We start from the raw sequence: 16,119 nt of genomic DNA on the forward strand, positions 1-16,119 counted from the left end.
CATGATTCTGCAACAGTCATCAAAGGTACTTCCAATTAAATGGAAGAAGGAAAGTAACATTGTACAATGTGTTTATAACATTTTTAGTTGATTTATGGACAAGAATAAAACTGATTTTGGAGCATTTCTGTGGTTTGGAACATAAATTTCATATAAACTAAAAATAAATGTCATTTTATACATAACATTTCTCCATTGATACTACACTCCTAACATTCAAGTTAATGAACTTTTGGTAGTTTTACTTTACATTGTAACAATTCATCAATACATTACAACACTTAGCCCAACATACTGTAAACTTATTGCATTTGCCTGCTATGTCTAGATCCCATGATACATGTACCAGGTAAACTTTGCCCAATGGAAACAATGACTACTAAAATACTGTCCCATCTTGACATTTCAGAAATGGCAGGTTCTTCATTAAGATATCATTTCTCAAGTTTTTCTTAGAAACTAATATAACCAGCATACTACTCATGGTACTTACAGTTCTAACAAGTTTACCAGACCCTGATCCATTCAATAAATGTAATAAACTGACTACACCATGAGCTATTGCTAAACTAAAATCAACTGATACTGTGTTATGTAATATGTTCTACCAGAATTACTAAAAATTTTTGGTAAAATTAACAATAGTTTTAATTATATGAGTATTTGTTTGTTCCTAAGCACAAAGTTACACAGTGGACTATCTGTAGGTATTAAAACTACTGGGGAGCATATGTCTAAAGGGAAGAAAGTTATTTTATAATACACCGAAATGAATGACTGCTTTTCTAGTATTTCAGGGCTTTTTTCCTACAAACAATATTGCGTTCTTTTATCAATGAATTTGTGAGATAAAAATTCAACCTGATATTTATTATTTCATTAATAATAAAATTTGTTTCTCCATGCACAGTACAAGAGTTCATTTTGTATTGAACATAAAATAACAACTTGGGTTCTTTTCTCTAAAATTTAAGATGCACTTCAAGAATTAAAAAAAAAAAAGCAGTTCAAGAAAAACGTTTTTACTTCATGACAAATGATAGTATACAACAACAGAAAACACTGAAAAATATGATTCAATAAATAGTCAAGAGTAGAAACCTAGTATCCTTCCACATATTCTTTCTGTGACTGCAGTAGATGTTAAAAAGTAGAATTAAAACAAAGGAACATAACTGATACATCAGGATTTTTAAGTTGATATAGTTGACTTAAACATTAGAAACCTAAATTTTCAATAAAAATTAAATATTTTCTGACTGGCTTTCTCAGTTATATAAAAATGAAATCTCCCCTGGAACCATGTTTATAAATGTTATCATAAATGAAATACCATGGCATTAAAAATTCAACAAAGTTCCAAATAAATGCAATGAGAACAAAAATTGTAGCATATCGAATAAAAATTTGAGTGTTAAGTCTAACATAATGAGTTTCTGTGTTGTGTCTAACAAGAAACTCTAAAATCATTCCAAAATAAAATTTTGAGAAGCGTTGTTGAGTAAATTAAAGCACTGTACAACAGTTACGGCAAATTATTCTAACACTTGTCACTTCTAGATACATAATAAGAGTTCAGAATACTAATAAAGAACAAAACCTGTACAGAGTGAATATTCCATATAAGTAACCCAAAAGTGAATTTATGAAATATTATTCTTGCCCTTTAATACAAATGTCAATGCAAAGTATTCCAAATTTGATGTTTGCTGCTGTTGTATTTCACCAATTTTTTTTTTTCTAAAGTTCATTAGAATTGTAAGGTTTGAAATAAAATATCCATAAACATATTAAGGAATCCAACAAAGTTTATAAGCTGTTCTATCTCAAAGACCAAAATAAATCAAGTTATTCTATTAGCTTGTGTGTTAATATATTCAATTAAAGTAAGAAATATATTAATAATTTATAATTGCTCCTGAAAGAGTAACTTTTTACACCTACAAATTTTATGCACTAACTGTCCAGTGAAGAGAAAATTAGCATGGTATTTGTTTTTATTCACATTTCTTTCCACATAGCATAAAGAAAACAAATCACCATTGATAAAATTACATAAAACATAATAGCTAAAAATGCTTTTGGAAACCATATCATCTACTGCTATAATTTTCTACCACTCTTTTTTTTTTTACTGTACAAGATCTATCTTTGAAATTCTCTCATGATTCAATATGTTTGCAAAAACTTCTAAAAAATAATACTTTGTTTTAGTTTCTGACAACTAGTTGGAGCTGCCATTAGTGTTAAAAACAACAGTATCTTAAATATATTCTCTAGTCCTTAACATAGGTACAAAAATCTACACACTGTCACAGAATGCCTGATTGGAAAATAAATGCTGCAAAATGGCCCAGCAATCAATACCAAGTACTCAACAATATCCAGGAAAGGCTCAGTCCATTCACTAAAACAGATTCACAATCTATACAAGATGCTGTCTTTCTGGTTACATAAATTCTAAATGGGACCCACAAGAAAAGGTATGTCTCTACAGTAAAAATAAAACTGTATGTCTTTAAAATAAAAATTTATGTATTTACACTAAAAATAAAATTATGTGCACTCCTTTCTCTAGTTATACAAGTTCAGAACAGCACATACAAGAAGATCTGTATTTCCAATATAGGTTTCTTAGTGTTACAGGTAATAATTCTATGTGTGTTATTTTCAAAAAATTATGGTTGCATATTTATCATACATTAAGTATAAATAACCTTAAAAAAAGACAATAAAGTTTAGTCTTTCACATGACAGAATCTCCTGAAAGATTGTATAAAGATTTTTCAGTTTAACTTTGAAATAAAGTAATAACTGTTATTTGCTCAAATTAAACTTTTAATTGTGACATTAAATAAATACAGCAACTAGCAAAATATAATTGATCAAATACTCCTTGTTTAAAATTTCTTCTCAGCCAACCAATCCTATTATTTTAAAAATAGTGGTTCATATGAACTAAACATTGTTCAAGAACACTCAGCACACAATTACAAAACAAAGCATGATATTTCATTATTAAAAAGAAAACATACTTAGTAGTTAAGGCATGTACAAATACATGCTAGAAAACAATATTTCATAACTTTAACAAGATCCTCAAAATATCTGTAGGTTTGATTCTTTATGGTGTAATTCAAAATTAAATTGATTTTACAAATTCTATACAAAATTACTGCTAAGATGATTCGAGTTATAGTTAAGTTCAATTAACTGATCTGACTTACAAAAAAATGTCCGCAACTTTTTTGAACCCTGATTATGATATCCATACATACTACATACATTTCTGAATATGTTTATTTATGAGAATAAAAAATCTGAGTACACATTAAAAAGATGTTTATAGTTAATTGTAGGTAAAGTTCCAGTAACGTTTTCTGTATTTTAATACAGTTTAAATAGATTTCACACATAATCTATAAACTTAAAATCAGATAACTTTTGAAGAAAATCTGGTGATTACCTTGCTTAACATACAGTTTTCAAATATCTTCGGAAAGAGCAAGTAAAATAAAATGCATGTTACAAGTGGACAAGTTTTATCTGATTATTTTAATATCACTTTTCATATAAATTTTGTCAACCCAATGATCATTCAGTTTAAAGCAGAAAATTACACAAACAAAAAAAAAACAAGGCAAAGTAATAGCATTTCATTATATTTAAGGATGTGATTCCAACCCTAGTGCATTCTGGGAAAATACTAATTAAATTTATTTCCAACAGCATATGAGCTTCAAACCAGGTTGGTGAGGCAAGAATGCTAAGGACTGAAGAATATTTTTTCATCATTCAACACATAACCAGCAAACAACAACACCGCAACTAAATTACTTTCTGCTAAGACAACTGGATTATAACATTTCCATTTCTCAATATCAGTTGATTATCTGAATGTTATAAAACAATCAAATTCTAAGGTCAGAAAAATTTGTTTTAGTTACAGATGGGGCACTTCACTGACCATGAACGTGCAAAATTGTCCATAGTTATGAGCTTCATAATTACTACATATAAGTGTATAACACAGGTATTTTGTAAAATTAGAATGTCATGGCTGTAAAGATGCAAGATTATAATAATATGTAGATCTCCACTTTTGTCAAAATTATTCATACATATTTCATCTTCCTCAAAATTCTGTATAATATAAATATACTGTTGATGTACAAGGAAAGGTAAATACCTGGACCATCCAGAATACACATCAAATTTTACTTAATTAAAATAACCTGCATACACATTATTCTGTTTTTCTCAAGAAAGAACTTGAATTTTAAAAAGTAACTACAAGTAAAATGTTCAATAACTGCAACGTATTATCAGTATATTTTAAAAACTTCATATACAAATATAGTTAATGCTAAACTAATTCTGAAGTTCTATTTTTGAACATGTTTTTAGAGACAAAATTGCATGATACAAGCTGGTGCAAATTTATGCACACATTTATTTGATCTTTGATACTAGGCTGATCAAATCAAACCTTAAGGTTCACAAACACAGAATCTCCAACCTCACAAATACATGAAATATTTACTTTTAAAGCCTCTTTCATTCTTACACACACATGTATATATACAACTCTTTGATTTCAATATGCTTCTTACAAAATATGAGGGAATGTGTTATCAACTCAGCATGGTTGAATTTATGTATTTGCAGATGGGAAGAAAAGAAAATCTATTTCTGAATTATTAAAAAGGTGCAAATGGAGCTGACAGAATAAAATAGGTGAAAACATAGGGCTGTGAGTGTTGATATATACTGTACAAAAAGCCCTGAACTTTACATAAATTTTCTTTGTAAACAGTTCTCAGAATGGTCCACTATTAAAGGCTTCAGTGTTTCACATGTAAAAAGGAATTGAAAGTCTGACAGTATCATTTACAGAAACATTAAATGTACAGCATACTGTTGAATACCTCATTACATACATTAATCTACAAAAGAAGAAAAAACAAGCTTATGAACTATAATACAATAAGATTCTCTTCCAAAAAGAGGACAAAATACATAAAACTTACTTCTAATTTTTGGGACAAGAGGAACTAAAGTAAAAACTATTTCTGTACACAAACTAGACACACATAAACAGAGAAAAAATAATAACATCAGATTCTTGTAATATTTCTTTTCACTAATCTAACAGTTACCAAAGTTTAATATCATAGAAACTATTTTGTTCTCGCAGTGCAGAGAACAAATGAAAATAATCTGGTGAAAAGGAAATTTTAAAACATTCTGAAAATGAGAAAGAACTAATATGTAATGCCTCTGACTATGTAGCTTTCTCAGAAAGCTTCCTTTCATATATCACAGGTAATAGACCTGACTGGCCCTCTAAATGCACCTCCACACTAGAATACTTTAACTTGGCTATTGATATGCCCACTTGACAAAATATTATTATTGGAAAGACCAAAAGCTTAGATTCAACACATGACGAGATTACTAGTGTTTCCTTCTCATGTAGGAATCATTATTTACAAAAAAAGGACATACAAAACTACACCGAGCTGTCCATTATCAAACATTCAGGTGTTCCATTCTTGTTTTTCTCATTCCAATGATTGTAGTTCTGTTCAATGAGCTGAATATTCTGTGAAAGTTGAAGTGGTGGCTGGCCAGATGCGAGAACTGCTGAGGTTTATAGTGGCCGAGGTGGTGACTGGAGAAGTGGTAATATTGACTGTTGGTACTGATGTCTGGGTAGAAGGATTGCGAAGTAATGTTGCCAATATACTACAGTCACACATAGAAAATAAAATAAAAATTAACATATATATACACACACACACACATACATAATTTCAAAGTAAATACCAGACCTTGTACAACAGTAAAGAAAAAGAATGAAAATCTAATAATGTTTTGATATTAAAATGCATGATGTAACTTTGCTTAAAAATATTTAAATTTTTGAAGATTTTATGCTTTAACCTTCAGTCACATTTGGCAAATTTCTTTTCAATATTAAATTTAAAATGCATCCCTCAAACAAAAATTATTACTAGTGGCAGAAACTACTATATTCTGACACAAACCTTCTTACTTAAAACTTGGAAATGATTCATATTACAATAGATTTTCTTTTAAACACAGTTGTATATATTATTTTGGGTAAATTGACATGACTGATCAATGCTTTTCCATGTTTAAAACAGCTTGAAAGAGAATAAAAAGGACCATTTAAAAGCTATTTTTAACACATATTACAACTCTAAAAAATTTAGAAAAATTCTGTTTACTTTTGTCTTGAACAAGAAATTAGTTTATGTAGTTTTATGCAATTTTAGTAAAACGTTCTTGTCATAACCATTGGAGATTTTGACAATCATGAACATAATCAAGTATAGATAACTGGATACAAAGAGCAGGTTCCTTTTGGAATAGGTAGATTTTTCTATATGCAGTAGGAGTTTTCAAATCAAGAGAGAATAACTAAATCTACCAGATTTCAAATGTGGTCCATGGCAGGTGAAAAGGGAAATTGTTAAAAATTATTGAGAAATCGAGGAAAAATTTTGCTAAGCCTAAATTTGACCCTGTCTGTTAACAGTAAGATAGTTACTATGATACCTTGCTAAATTAATGAGCATAAAAAAATATGTTTTGAAAATATTTCAAAAGCACACATTACAATCAATTAAAAAATGCACATACATATAAATGAAATATTGTTTACCTTCCAAAACAGAATACAAATAACAAGGCAAAGAGTGACTAACAAATAAATAAATTTACAGATACAAAAATATTGCAAAAATGTAATTTAACAAAAATTTTTGTGGAAAATGTTTTCTCTATCTAGAAAACTAATTCACATCATTTAATACAATTTTTATCAATATTATAAAATAAAAAATATACAATGTATGAAAAATAGTTTGCTATGGTTTAACTTTTCAATGAAAAATAGACATTGAATATCAATACTGCAAAACCATAAAGCACATCCTCACTGCAAGAGAGGTTATATTGGTTCAACTATTCGAAAACTTCAAATAGGAATTTAGTAAAACTTGAAAGGAATGGTCAACACATACTGCAGCATACATTACATTGCTGTATTCCTGTTCACAGAAACTAGATTTATTCAGTACCATTAAGGTAGAAAATGTAAAATATGTTTGTATTGAATTGTATGAAAGTGTCTTGATTAAACAGTAATAAGAACAAAGTTTAATATGAATTAAATTAATGTTCTCTTAGGACTACAATAATACAGAAGTTACCCAAAAGAAGTTTTTGCAGGTCCCAAATTCACTGAAATCTAGAAAAAAACAAGGTTCTGTTCCCCCCTTCCCGAGATAATGAAATGGATGCTGGGGTTCAAGAAGTTGGGCATCTCTGATTTAGCCATAAACAATGATGTTATCTGAACCTATCTTGATCCACAGACAAAGTACCATCTTTACTCTGCTACCACAGAGGAAATTATCAAATGTATCAAACCATATGTTATAAAAACACACATAAGAATAACATGCAAAACTCTACTTTTAAAATAATACACATATTAGAACAATACATTATTAGAAAAAGACCACAAGAACATATAAGTTTCAACTCTTCCATCATCAACACGCAATAAGTGACACTGTAAAACATTACATAAGTAAAAGCTGGCTTGGTAATAACTCATCAACCTAAACCATCATGCTACAAATATAGTAGTGGTCTGCAGAGTAATATTATCCAACAATAGGCTAATGCATATACTAGTCTGTCAAAGGTTTCTGGTCTTAACATAAAAGTTATTATTAGGGTATTATAAATTCACAGATGATCATGTTACAATAAATAACAGTGATTAAAATGAGCAAAAAAAGAAGTTTACTACCTTTAATTTCAGTTCCTTCAGTTCTTTTCTAAATGTTCTTTTAGTTTACTGTAACAACACTTAGTGTTTGTCTGTCTTGAAAACACAATTATTTTATTATTAAAATGCACATGCACATCATTTCAACGGATATAAACAAAAAGCAGAAATAAATATACTTTAGTAGACATCTTGTACAGTAACATATGACAAGCTTATTAAAGTTTTTAAAATGATCTAAAATTATGCTATAGAATAATTTTTTAACTTTATTTATTCATAACAGTAAGAAAGGTAGTGTAGCTCTAACTAAACTAAAGCAAAAAATATACATAAGTTACAGTGTTAATTGACGTGTATCAAATACAGTCTATATTTAATAAATGCTTAATTAACGTTATGCCTAAGACAAGTTGACTTGTAGATTTTAGTGTTTACAATTACAATCTTTTGTATATTATTCAAGCAATCCTGTATTAAAAAAGGTACTGTTCCAATAAACATACTGATTTGACCACAACTGTTCTGTGAGTTTCTGCTAGAAGATGTGAAGTTAACCCAATTAATAAATATGTATATGATATTTTTACACAATTTAAAGAATGGCCACACATGGTTTAACTTTAGTAAATTTAAAGGTTAAAATAAAGGTAAATTGTCTGGAATTTTTAAGCATTAAAATAACAGAAAATACTGTACACTCTACAATTACTAATGTAAATAATGTAGCATTCTCAAACCTGAAAGGTTGCTGCTGATACTGGGCAAGGAGTTGTGCTAACTGGACCTGGTCTAGTACTGTTGTTGTAATAGTCTGGGGCTGTTCTGTCCCAAGCTCTTCTAAAGTAGATGTGGTTTCTGTTGTAATAGGTGTAACTATTGAAGTGTTATCATCTGTGTGTCCTGCTATGACTTCTGTTGAACTGATAAGTGCTGCTGCTTGGGAGGACTGGCCACTTGAAGGAATAATCAAAGCTGTAGGACTTGATTGAGAGATACGAGTAGCCAGATATTCCGAGTTTGTGGGTCGATAGTCGTTTAATGACTGAGTGAGTTCAGACATAGCTTGGGTTAACAAGTCTGCAGAGGGTAGAGTATCAGTAGTTGGTGACCCCTGAAATCAAAATATATTGTTTTGATGTCTTATTCATTCATTCTCCATACATATATTCTTAATCCTTAAATTAAAAATTAATTGTTATATCATCCACTCCAGTAATGTACAATACTCAGTATTACTACATTTTAGCCTGCTAAAAATGAAATGATTAACAAAAGGTTATAAAATAAAATTATTCATTTTCTGCATTAAAATACATAGCAGAACCTCCAGCTGTGATCTATGGAATTATGACAATTTTGATGTTTGTGTAACGTGTATATTATTAAGGATCCTGTAACCAGAGTTGTAAATCCTTAAGCAATTCAGTACATAAACATTTTAGAAAAATGGTCTCTGTCAATGATTTAAAGGTAACAAGTACTGATAAGAAGTTGAAACAACTTGAAACAAAACATAAAACAACACTGATAATGTTTTCCTCTTACTATTATTGGTGTTAAGTTTGTTTACAACATTCACAGGTAAACAGTAGTTTAGACTATGGTAGAATATTGTTGTGTTTTGAGTAATGTTCCACAAAGCTTAACACAATTGGTTATCTGTGCTGTGTTTATCATGGATATCAAAACCTGATTTTACCTAAATTCACAAACATGCTACTTAGTCACACAGTGGCATACTTCTTTAGATTTCTCAAAGTATTTTATGACATGATAAATCAGTTATCCCTTAAATATCTAAAATGGTACATCAAAAACTCAGACTTATAGTTTATACTAACAACATTTTTTTTTTCCTTTTTGTGATATAAACAATGATACTTTTGATTTGATATTCATTTAATTGAAAAACCACCAATTATATTTTATGAATAAACAACGAAGACAAAAACGTTTTACATCAAACAGTTCAAAAGAAATATGGTTTCTAATTATCTCATCATCATCAGGAAAAGAAAAGAGTTAAAGCGCACAACTTATTTACTGCTCATTATATCAGTTGGTTGATCATGTTAATCATAGAAACACATAAAATATTACAGAATATTTGGTGAATAACAAAATATTGTAGATTTTAAATAAAGGTTTTGGTCTAGATATCATTGAAAGGAGATTTTTTAAGTTTAGCTAGCATTACTGGTTGGTTAATTATGTAAATGTTTATTTCTATGCATGTATATCTGTGAACATACAAATTCATCTTTCATCACAAATTTCTGCCCTTTTTTTTAACCCTTTCACAATGGTCTCTATATTATATACGAGTTAATACACACTTTTGCACACTTTAAATATTTATACTATAACTTTTGATGCAATGTTTTTGTATCTTCACAAAATTTAGTAGAGTTTTAGTGAATATTGCAAGTGTTTTGTACACAAAAAATCAGGTTTTAATAAGTATTTTTACAAAAGATTTGTTTGTGAATGTAATGAGTCTTTTTCATCACTAGTCTGAGTGCAGCGTAATTTTCATGTTATGTTTATAAACTATTCTTCATTCCAAAATTCTCAAATATTATTATTATTCTCTAAAACCTCCTAAGTACATTTCAAATGTTTATTTTCAGTAAGACTTTATATTTTGTTTGTTATTTTTGCTCTCTTATGAGGAGTCTGTTAATTTGACCAACCACCATAAAAAATTAGGAAATAAATATAATTTATGCTTTTTTTTGTTCGAGAATGACTACAAATAACTACTCAAGAACACAGATATTAACACTAAATAGCTCTTATCCAATAATATGAAACTGACCTTTAGTCTTTTACAGAGTGACCCTGTTGTTACTGTGTTTTAGTGGACAGGTAATATTTTATAATATGCAGTAACATTTCAATTATTATATATTTTATATGCATATACATTAGTACTATTTATAAATAAGTTATTAAACTTACGTTTTGTAAAATACAGAACAAAAATAAAGAAGTGAAGCAGACAATTATCCCTTCTAACTATGACTTTTAAATTCAGGATGCTGCCTTTTAAAATTTTGCATGTGTAAGACATGAAACAAAATTGTTTTCTTACGTTTTATATACTTATACAATTGAATAACCAAAAAAATCATAAATTACTATATCAATACCACAGAATTTCACTATAATTTATCAAGCTTAGTAAATAATCTGTATTTACATCTCAGCAAAATATGAAATTTTAAGCAGTTTAATGATACAACCTACCTGCTTGAAATCCTATATCAAAAGAATAATTAAAATAGCTAGACAAACCACTAGGAAGATATTATAATCTGTCAATTAGTTATTCACATGTCATATATTGAAATTAGTGTATATGAAGGACCATTTCAATAAATGGAAGAGGTAAACAGGCCCACTGTGTTTAATTCAGAACATAAGCCATATCTCAGCAAAATGCTTTTCAATATTAGTAATCTCAGTTCCTAATTTGTATGAAATTATAGAAGTTGGTATTTTGACATCACAAACATCTAATTTTAAAACAGTGTTGCATTCAACATGCCACATCACTTAGTAAAATCTTTATCTTAATATGTTCTTTTAATATTTACTTTTAAATTAAGAAATTAAATGATGTATTAGATTGTCCAGAAATAAATGTCATTTTTGAACTGCAAAGTTTGGAAAAGTATAAACCAGTGTTGTAAAAACATGCTTTAATTGAAGTAAACACCATTTGCTTTAACACACTTTTGCTAACGTGTAACAATGCTGTTTATGTCCCTGTTGTAGAAATCAGAGATTCTATGGTCAGTGAACTCCCTGAAAGCTTCTTCTGCAGCTGCCTGGTTTTGAAAGCATTTATTTCTCAGAAAGTTGTCAAAGTTCTTGAAAAAATGAAAATCTTTAGGGAAAAGGACTGGAGAATAAGGTGAATGAGGCAGAGCATCAATTTCCAATTGTTCAATTTTGGACCATCATCCTTGACAGTTCTCATAACACCAATCTTGTTGATCTTCAGTCAGCACATTTAGAACCCACTTATCCAGCTTTTTCATCTTTCCAATTGCACTCAGGTAGTTGGCAAAGCCTGATTTGCTTGGGCCTAGCTTTTCTGCAAGCTTAAGTACTGTTGTGCGAGAGTCGGTCTGTCTCATCTGCTTCCCTTAACGTGTTTTCATCTAAGGATGGTTTCCTTCCATGACCTTCGTGGTCTTCAAGACTTTCATTTCCATGTCGAAACCTTTGGAACCAATGCTGAACTCTGTGTTCAGTAACAGATCAATGTCTGGTTGATGTTCCAAGTAGTTTTGTACAAGTTTTAAGTCAAAGAGGAAAAATCAGACAAAAGTCCTTCTTGTCCTTGCTGCATTAAGGGTTGCGAAACTTACTCTGAATAGAGTTGAAACAGCATACAATTAAGACACCTTGTAAACAACAACATCAACAATAAGTTACTCAATATTCAGCTTTTAAGTGTCATTGTGAGAATTCCAACATATATTTCTGGACAACCTAATTTAACAATAAAATGTGAATTACAATGTACAATTTGATACCAAACGTAATGACATAAATTTATAAAATAGTAGTTCAATAAAGTTTTGATAGCAAGACAACAAACATAATGACATGGCCTTTGACCTGTGACCCATTGTAACAGAGTTAATAAAGCTTTTTGTTGAAAATTTCTTAACATTGGGGCACAGTTTCAGTTTTCTTTAAAAAAAAATTTTTAAAGATACTGCTAATGGATACATTAGATTCTTCTAAGGCTAAAATACTCCTATACTATTCTGTTATTGTACCTGATTATCACAAGTCCTAAGATCACTTAATGAGTACAGCATACTCAGGTATTGAAAATTTATACAATAAAAACAAGCTTGTTTGTATATAATGTTGTTTACTATTAATAATATTTTCAAATTCTGACATAATATTTAAAAAAAATGACTAGTAATTTGTATGTAATGCAATTTCTTTTGCATTTATTATACTTTGATGGATTAACAGTGTTTCACAACAAAATATTTTAGCATGTGAGTGTTATACAAACATGCATATATACACACACATATCAGAACAATGGTAAATACTGATGAGAAAATGCTATGACCTCTCTATCTGAAAACTGTGACTTGCGCTTAGTTGCATCAATTATAATAGCTCCATCTGCTGTTAAACTGGTTGTCATGTTGCTTGGGAAGGCCTGTGTTATCACAATATGTCCCATAAGAGGTGCTTCTTTATCATTCGATGCTGTTGGTAAATTTTGCTAAAAAATGAAAGGAAAATTTAGACTTATGTTTAATCACACCCCAATGAATGCATAGCTGCTACCCAAGTCATTAACTAAAACCACTTTGGATATATATACATGTAAAGTGCTAATGTGGAAATTAAGAATGAAACAGTTTCAATTCATAACAAACTGATTTTAATGGAAATCATAGTTTATATTTTCCACAATATGTATTATGTTCCATTATCAGATATTCACCAGTTGTAGATTATAATATTAATATTATCAAACAAAAATCATAATTTTATTTACAATAAAAACAAACCAGAAAATAGAGACTAACAAAGCAGTGAAACAATATTCAACCAAAGATTTTCTTTAATTACATGAAAAGAAAATGTTATAATTGTTAAGATTATGTAAGGAAAATGTAAATATTCCTTTATGTGATTATTTTAAACCTAAAGTTTACTACAATTATAAACTTACTAAGTGTATTTTTGTGTAATTTGGCAAGGTTTTTATTGTTAGTAAACATTATTACAAAATCAGTTAATTACAATTAGCAATTATATTGGTTAGCAATATGTAATCTACTCAATTAGTCTAAATTATGATTAAATGAATTAAAAGAAATCAGTGTCTCTGATCATTACTGTTTCAATTACTCCAAAGATCAATTAATCAAAGTTCAGATTACATTGAGGGTCACCTTCAGCCTAAATTTCACAGGAGATGTATATAACATGTCCCCTGCACATTTTTTCTAAGATAGAATATGTTTTTTTATTTTAAATCAAACATTGTTGTTCATACCTCAGACACAGACTGTTTCATCTTACTTTTTAAATCAAAGAAGCAGCACTTTGTGAAAATGTTCAACTAACTAGAATCACTCCAGGTAATCAAATATTTAAACCAAACTTACTTACTCTTTATTTATTATAGAAAAGCTACCAATTTTATCTGCCACTGTCATTAATTTTGAACTGCTGACTAGAGAAAAGGGAATTGGATAGCAACACTTGATATCACCTTTTAAACATCTATTAAAATAATATTAAAAATATTCTTTTTATTTAAATTTTGAAATTAGATATGAGGGTGTGCACTTGACACCTAAAATGTGCTCACTTGTTCAGATAGGGTTACAGTGTTTCTGATGTGTAACAGTTAGCAGGTGTGCATTCGACACCTAAAATCTGCTCACTTGTCAAGATAGGGTTGCACTTTTTGATATATAACAGATAGAGGTAAAAAAAAACCCTTCAGTTTAAAATTTATGATAGGTTAATTGATATTTTTGGCCAGATGCTGGCAGCATCCACTTTGGTTTAAGGAGTTAACCCTCATAATGGACAGATGTAACAGGACCATCACACATTTCCAGATAAGGCATTGATTACAACAGTTCGTTTTATCACACAGACAATACACAATAGTGGTGATTCAGGAAATATAAAATATATTACATTTCAAAGAATTTATTACTTCAACAAATTATCATCTACTTTTCCCCAGAAGAATAATGTTTTGTATAATTTAAACATATACCACATTAACCATTACATGTCTATTATTAACAAAAACAAGGTGACAGCTGTGTTTACAATATATAAAGATAATTTTTTATAACCCTAATATTTACTTACTGCATAACAATGTAAACAACCATAACCAACCTGATTCTTCGATGTAGCATAAGTAAGAGCTAAAACTTCAAGATGTTTCTTCCTTTGATGTTGCAGAAGCTTAGCTTTGCTTGCATACTGTTTGTGACACCAATTACAATGATGAGGATGGGTGGTGATACTTCCTACTGTTTGTGAGAAGGTAGGGTTTGGCAACCCTGGAATTTCTGGAATTCCTCCCTGAAAGAGTAGTTACAATAGGCATATATTTTCAGATTTAAAAATAAATTTCCCTTGAAGATAAAAATGATTTCATACTAAACTTTAAACAAAAAATATTGCAACATTTGTTTTTGTCACCAAAATTTCTCAGTAGAGCTTTATTTGTTTTTGAATTTCATGCAAAGTTACTCATGGGCTATCTATAATAGTCGTCCTTTATTTAGCATGGATAAATGAAGGAAAGCAGCTGGTCAACACAAAACACAGTTTGAAACATACCTTGATAAAACTTCATGGCAAATGAATAAATAACAAGTACAGATTGTACAAACTAAAAGTGTATTAAATTTTAGAGTAGGTTTCCAACAATCTCTGATTATGTTTAATAATTTGAAAAACAGTTTAGTGAAAGAAGAATATAGTCTTAATGCATTGTTAACAGGCTGCAGTTCATTAACAATGAGCAGGAGAATTTGACGGATTGTCTGGCAAGACAACATCTGATCGTCAAACCGGATTCAAGCTCTTACGGAACAATAAGACAGCATCTACAAGAGAAAGGCTTTAAAAACCGTAAACGTCTTCAAAGGCCACATCTCCTTCCACACCACAAAACAGCTCGGTTAAACTTTGCTGAGAAGCACCAAACATGGGACGTAGAAAAGTGGAAGAAGGTTTTATTATCTGATGAGAAAAAAATTTAACCTGGATGGTCCAGACGGCTTCCAATGTTACTGGCACAATAAGGATATCCCACCAGAGACATTTTCTACACGACACAGTGGAGAAGGTTCCATCATGATCTGGGTTGCTTTCTCCTTCCATGGAACAATGGAGCTTTAGGTTATACAGGTGTGTCAAACAGCAGCTGGCTATACTGGCATGTTGGAGTAGCATCCTTATTGACTGAAGGCCCTCACTTGTATGGAAATGACTTGATCTTTCAGCAGGATCACGCTGCAATCCACAATGCCCGCAGGACAAAGGACTTTTTTATGGCAAATAACGTGATTCTTTTGGACCATCCAGCATGTTCACCCGAACTGAACCCTACTGAAAATGTTTGGTGGTGGATGGCAAGGGAAGTCTATAGAAATGGACGTCAATTCCAAACAGTAAAGCTATCTTCACCACTTGGAATAACATTCCAGCCAGCCTTCTGCAAACTCTTATATCGACCATACCAAAGCAAATGTTTGAAG

General features: G+C 29.9%; 1 protein-coding gene across 1 annotated transcript in view; it reads right to left on the minus strand.

Moving 5' to 3' along the window:
* Window positions 1-1,980: 1,980 nt before the first annotated feature.
* Window positions 1,981-16,119, minus strand: part of LOC143254938 (uncharacterized) — a 66,478-nt gene continuing 52,339 nt past the window's right edge. The window contains exons 23-26 of the mRNA XM_076509848.1: window positions 14,747-14,935; window positions 12,939-13,097; window positions 8,569-8,942; window positions 1,981-5,748 (exon numbers count right to left, since the gene is read on the minus strand). Of these exons, the coding sequence (XP_076365963.1) occupies window positions 5,589-5,748; window positions 8,569-8,942; window positions 12,939-13,097; window positions 14,747-14,935 (882 nt within the window). The 3' untranslated portion in view covers window positions 1,981-5,588. The remainder of the gene's footprint in view (window positions 5,749-8,568; window positions 8,943-12,938; window positions 13,098-14,746; window positions 14,936-16,119) is intronic.

The sequence above is a fragment of the Tachypleus tridentatus genome, chromosome 7 (assembly GCF_004210375.1).
Source record: "Tachypleus tridentatus isolate NWPU-2018 chromosome 7, ASM421037v1, whole genome shotgun sequence".
Lineage (NCBI taxonomy): Eukaryota > Metazoa > Arthropoda > Merostomata > Xiphosura > Limulidae > Tachypleus > Tachypleus tridentatus.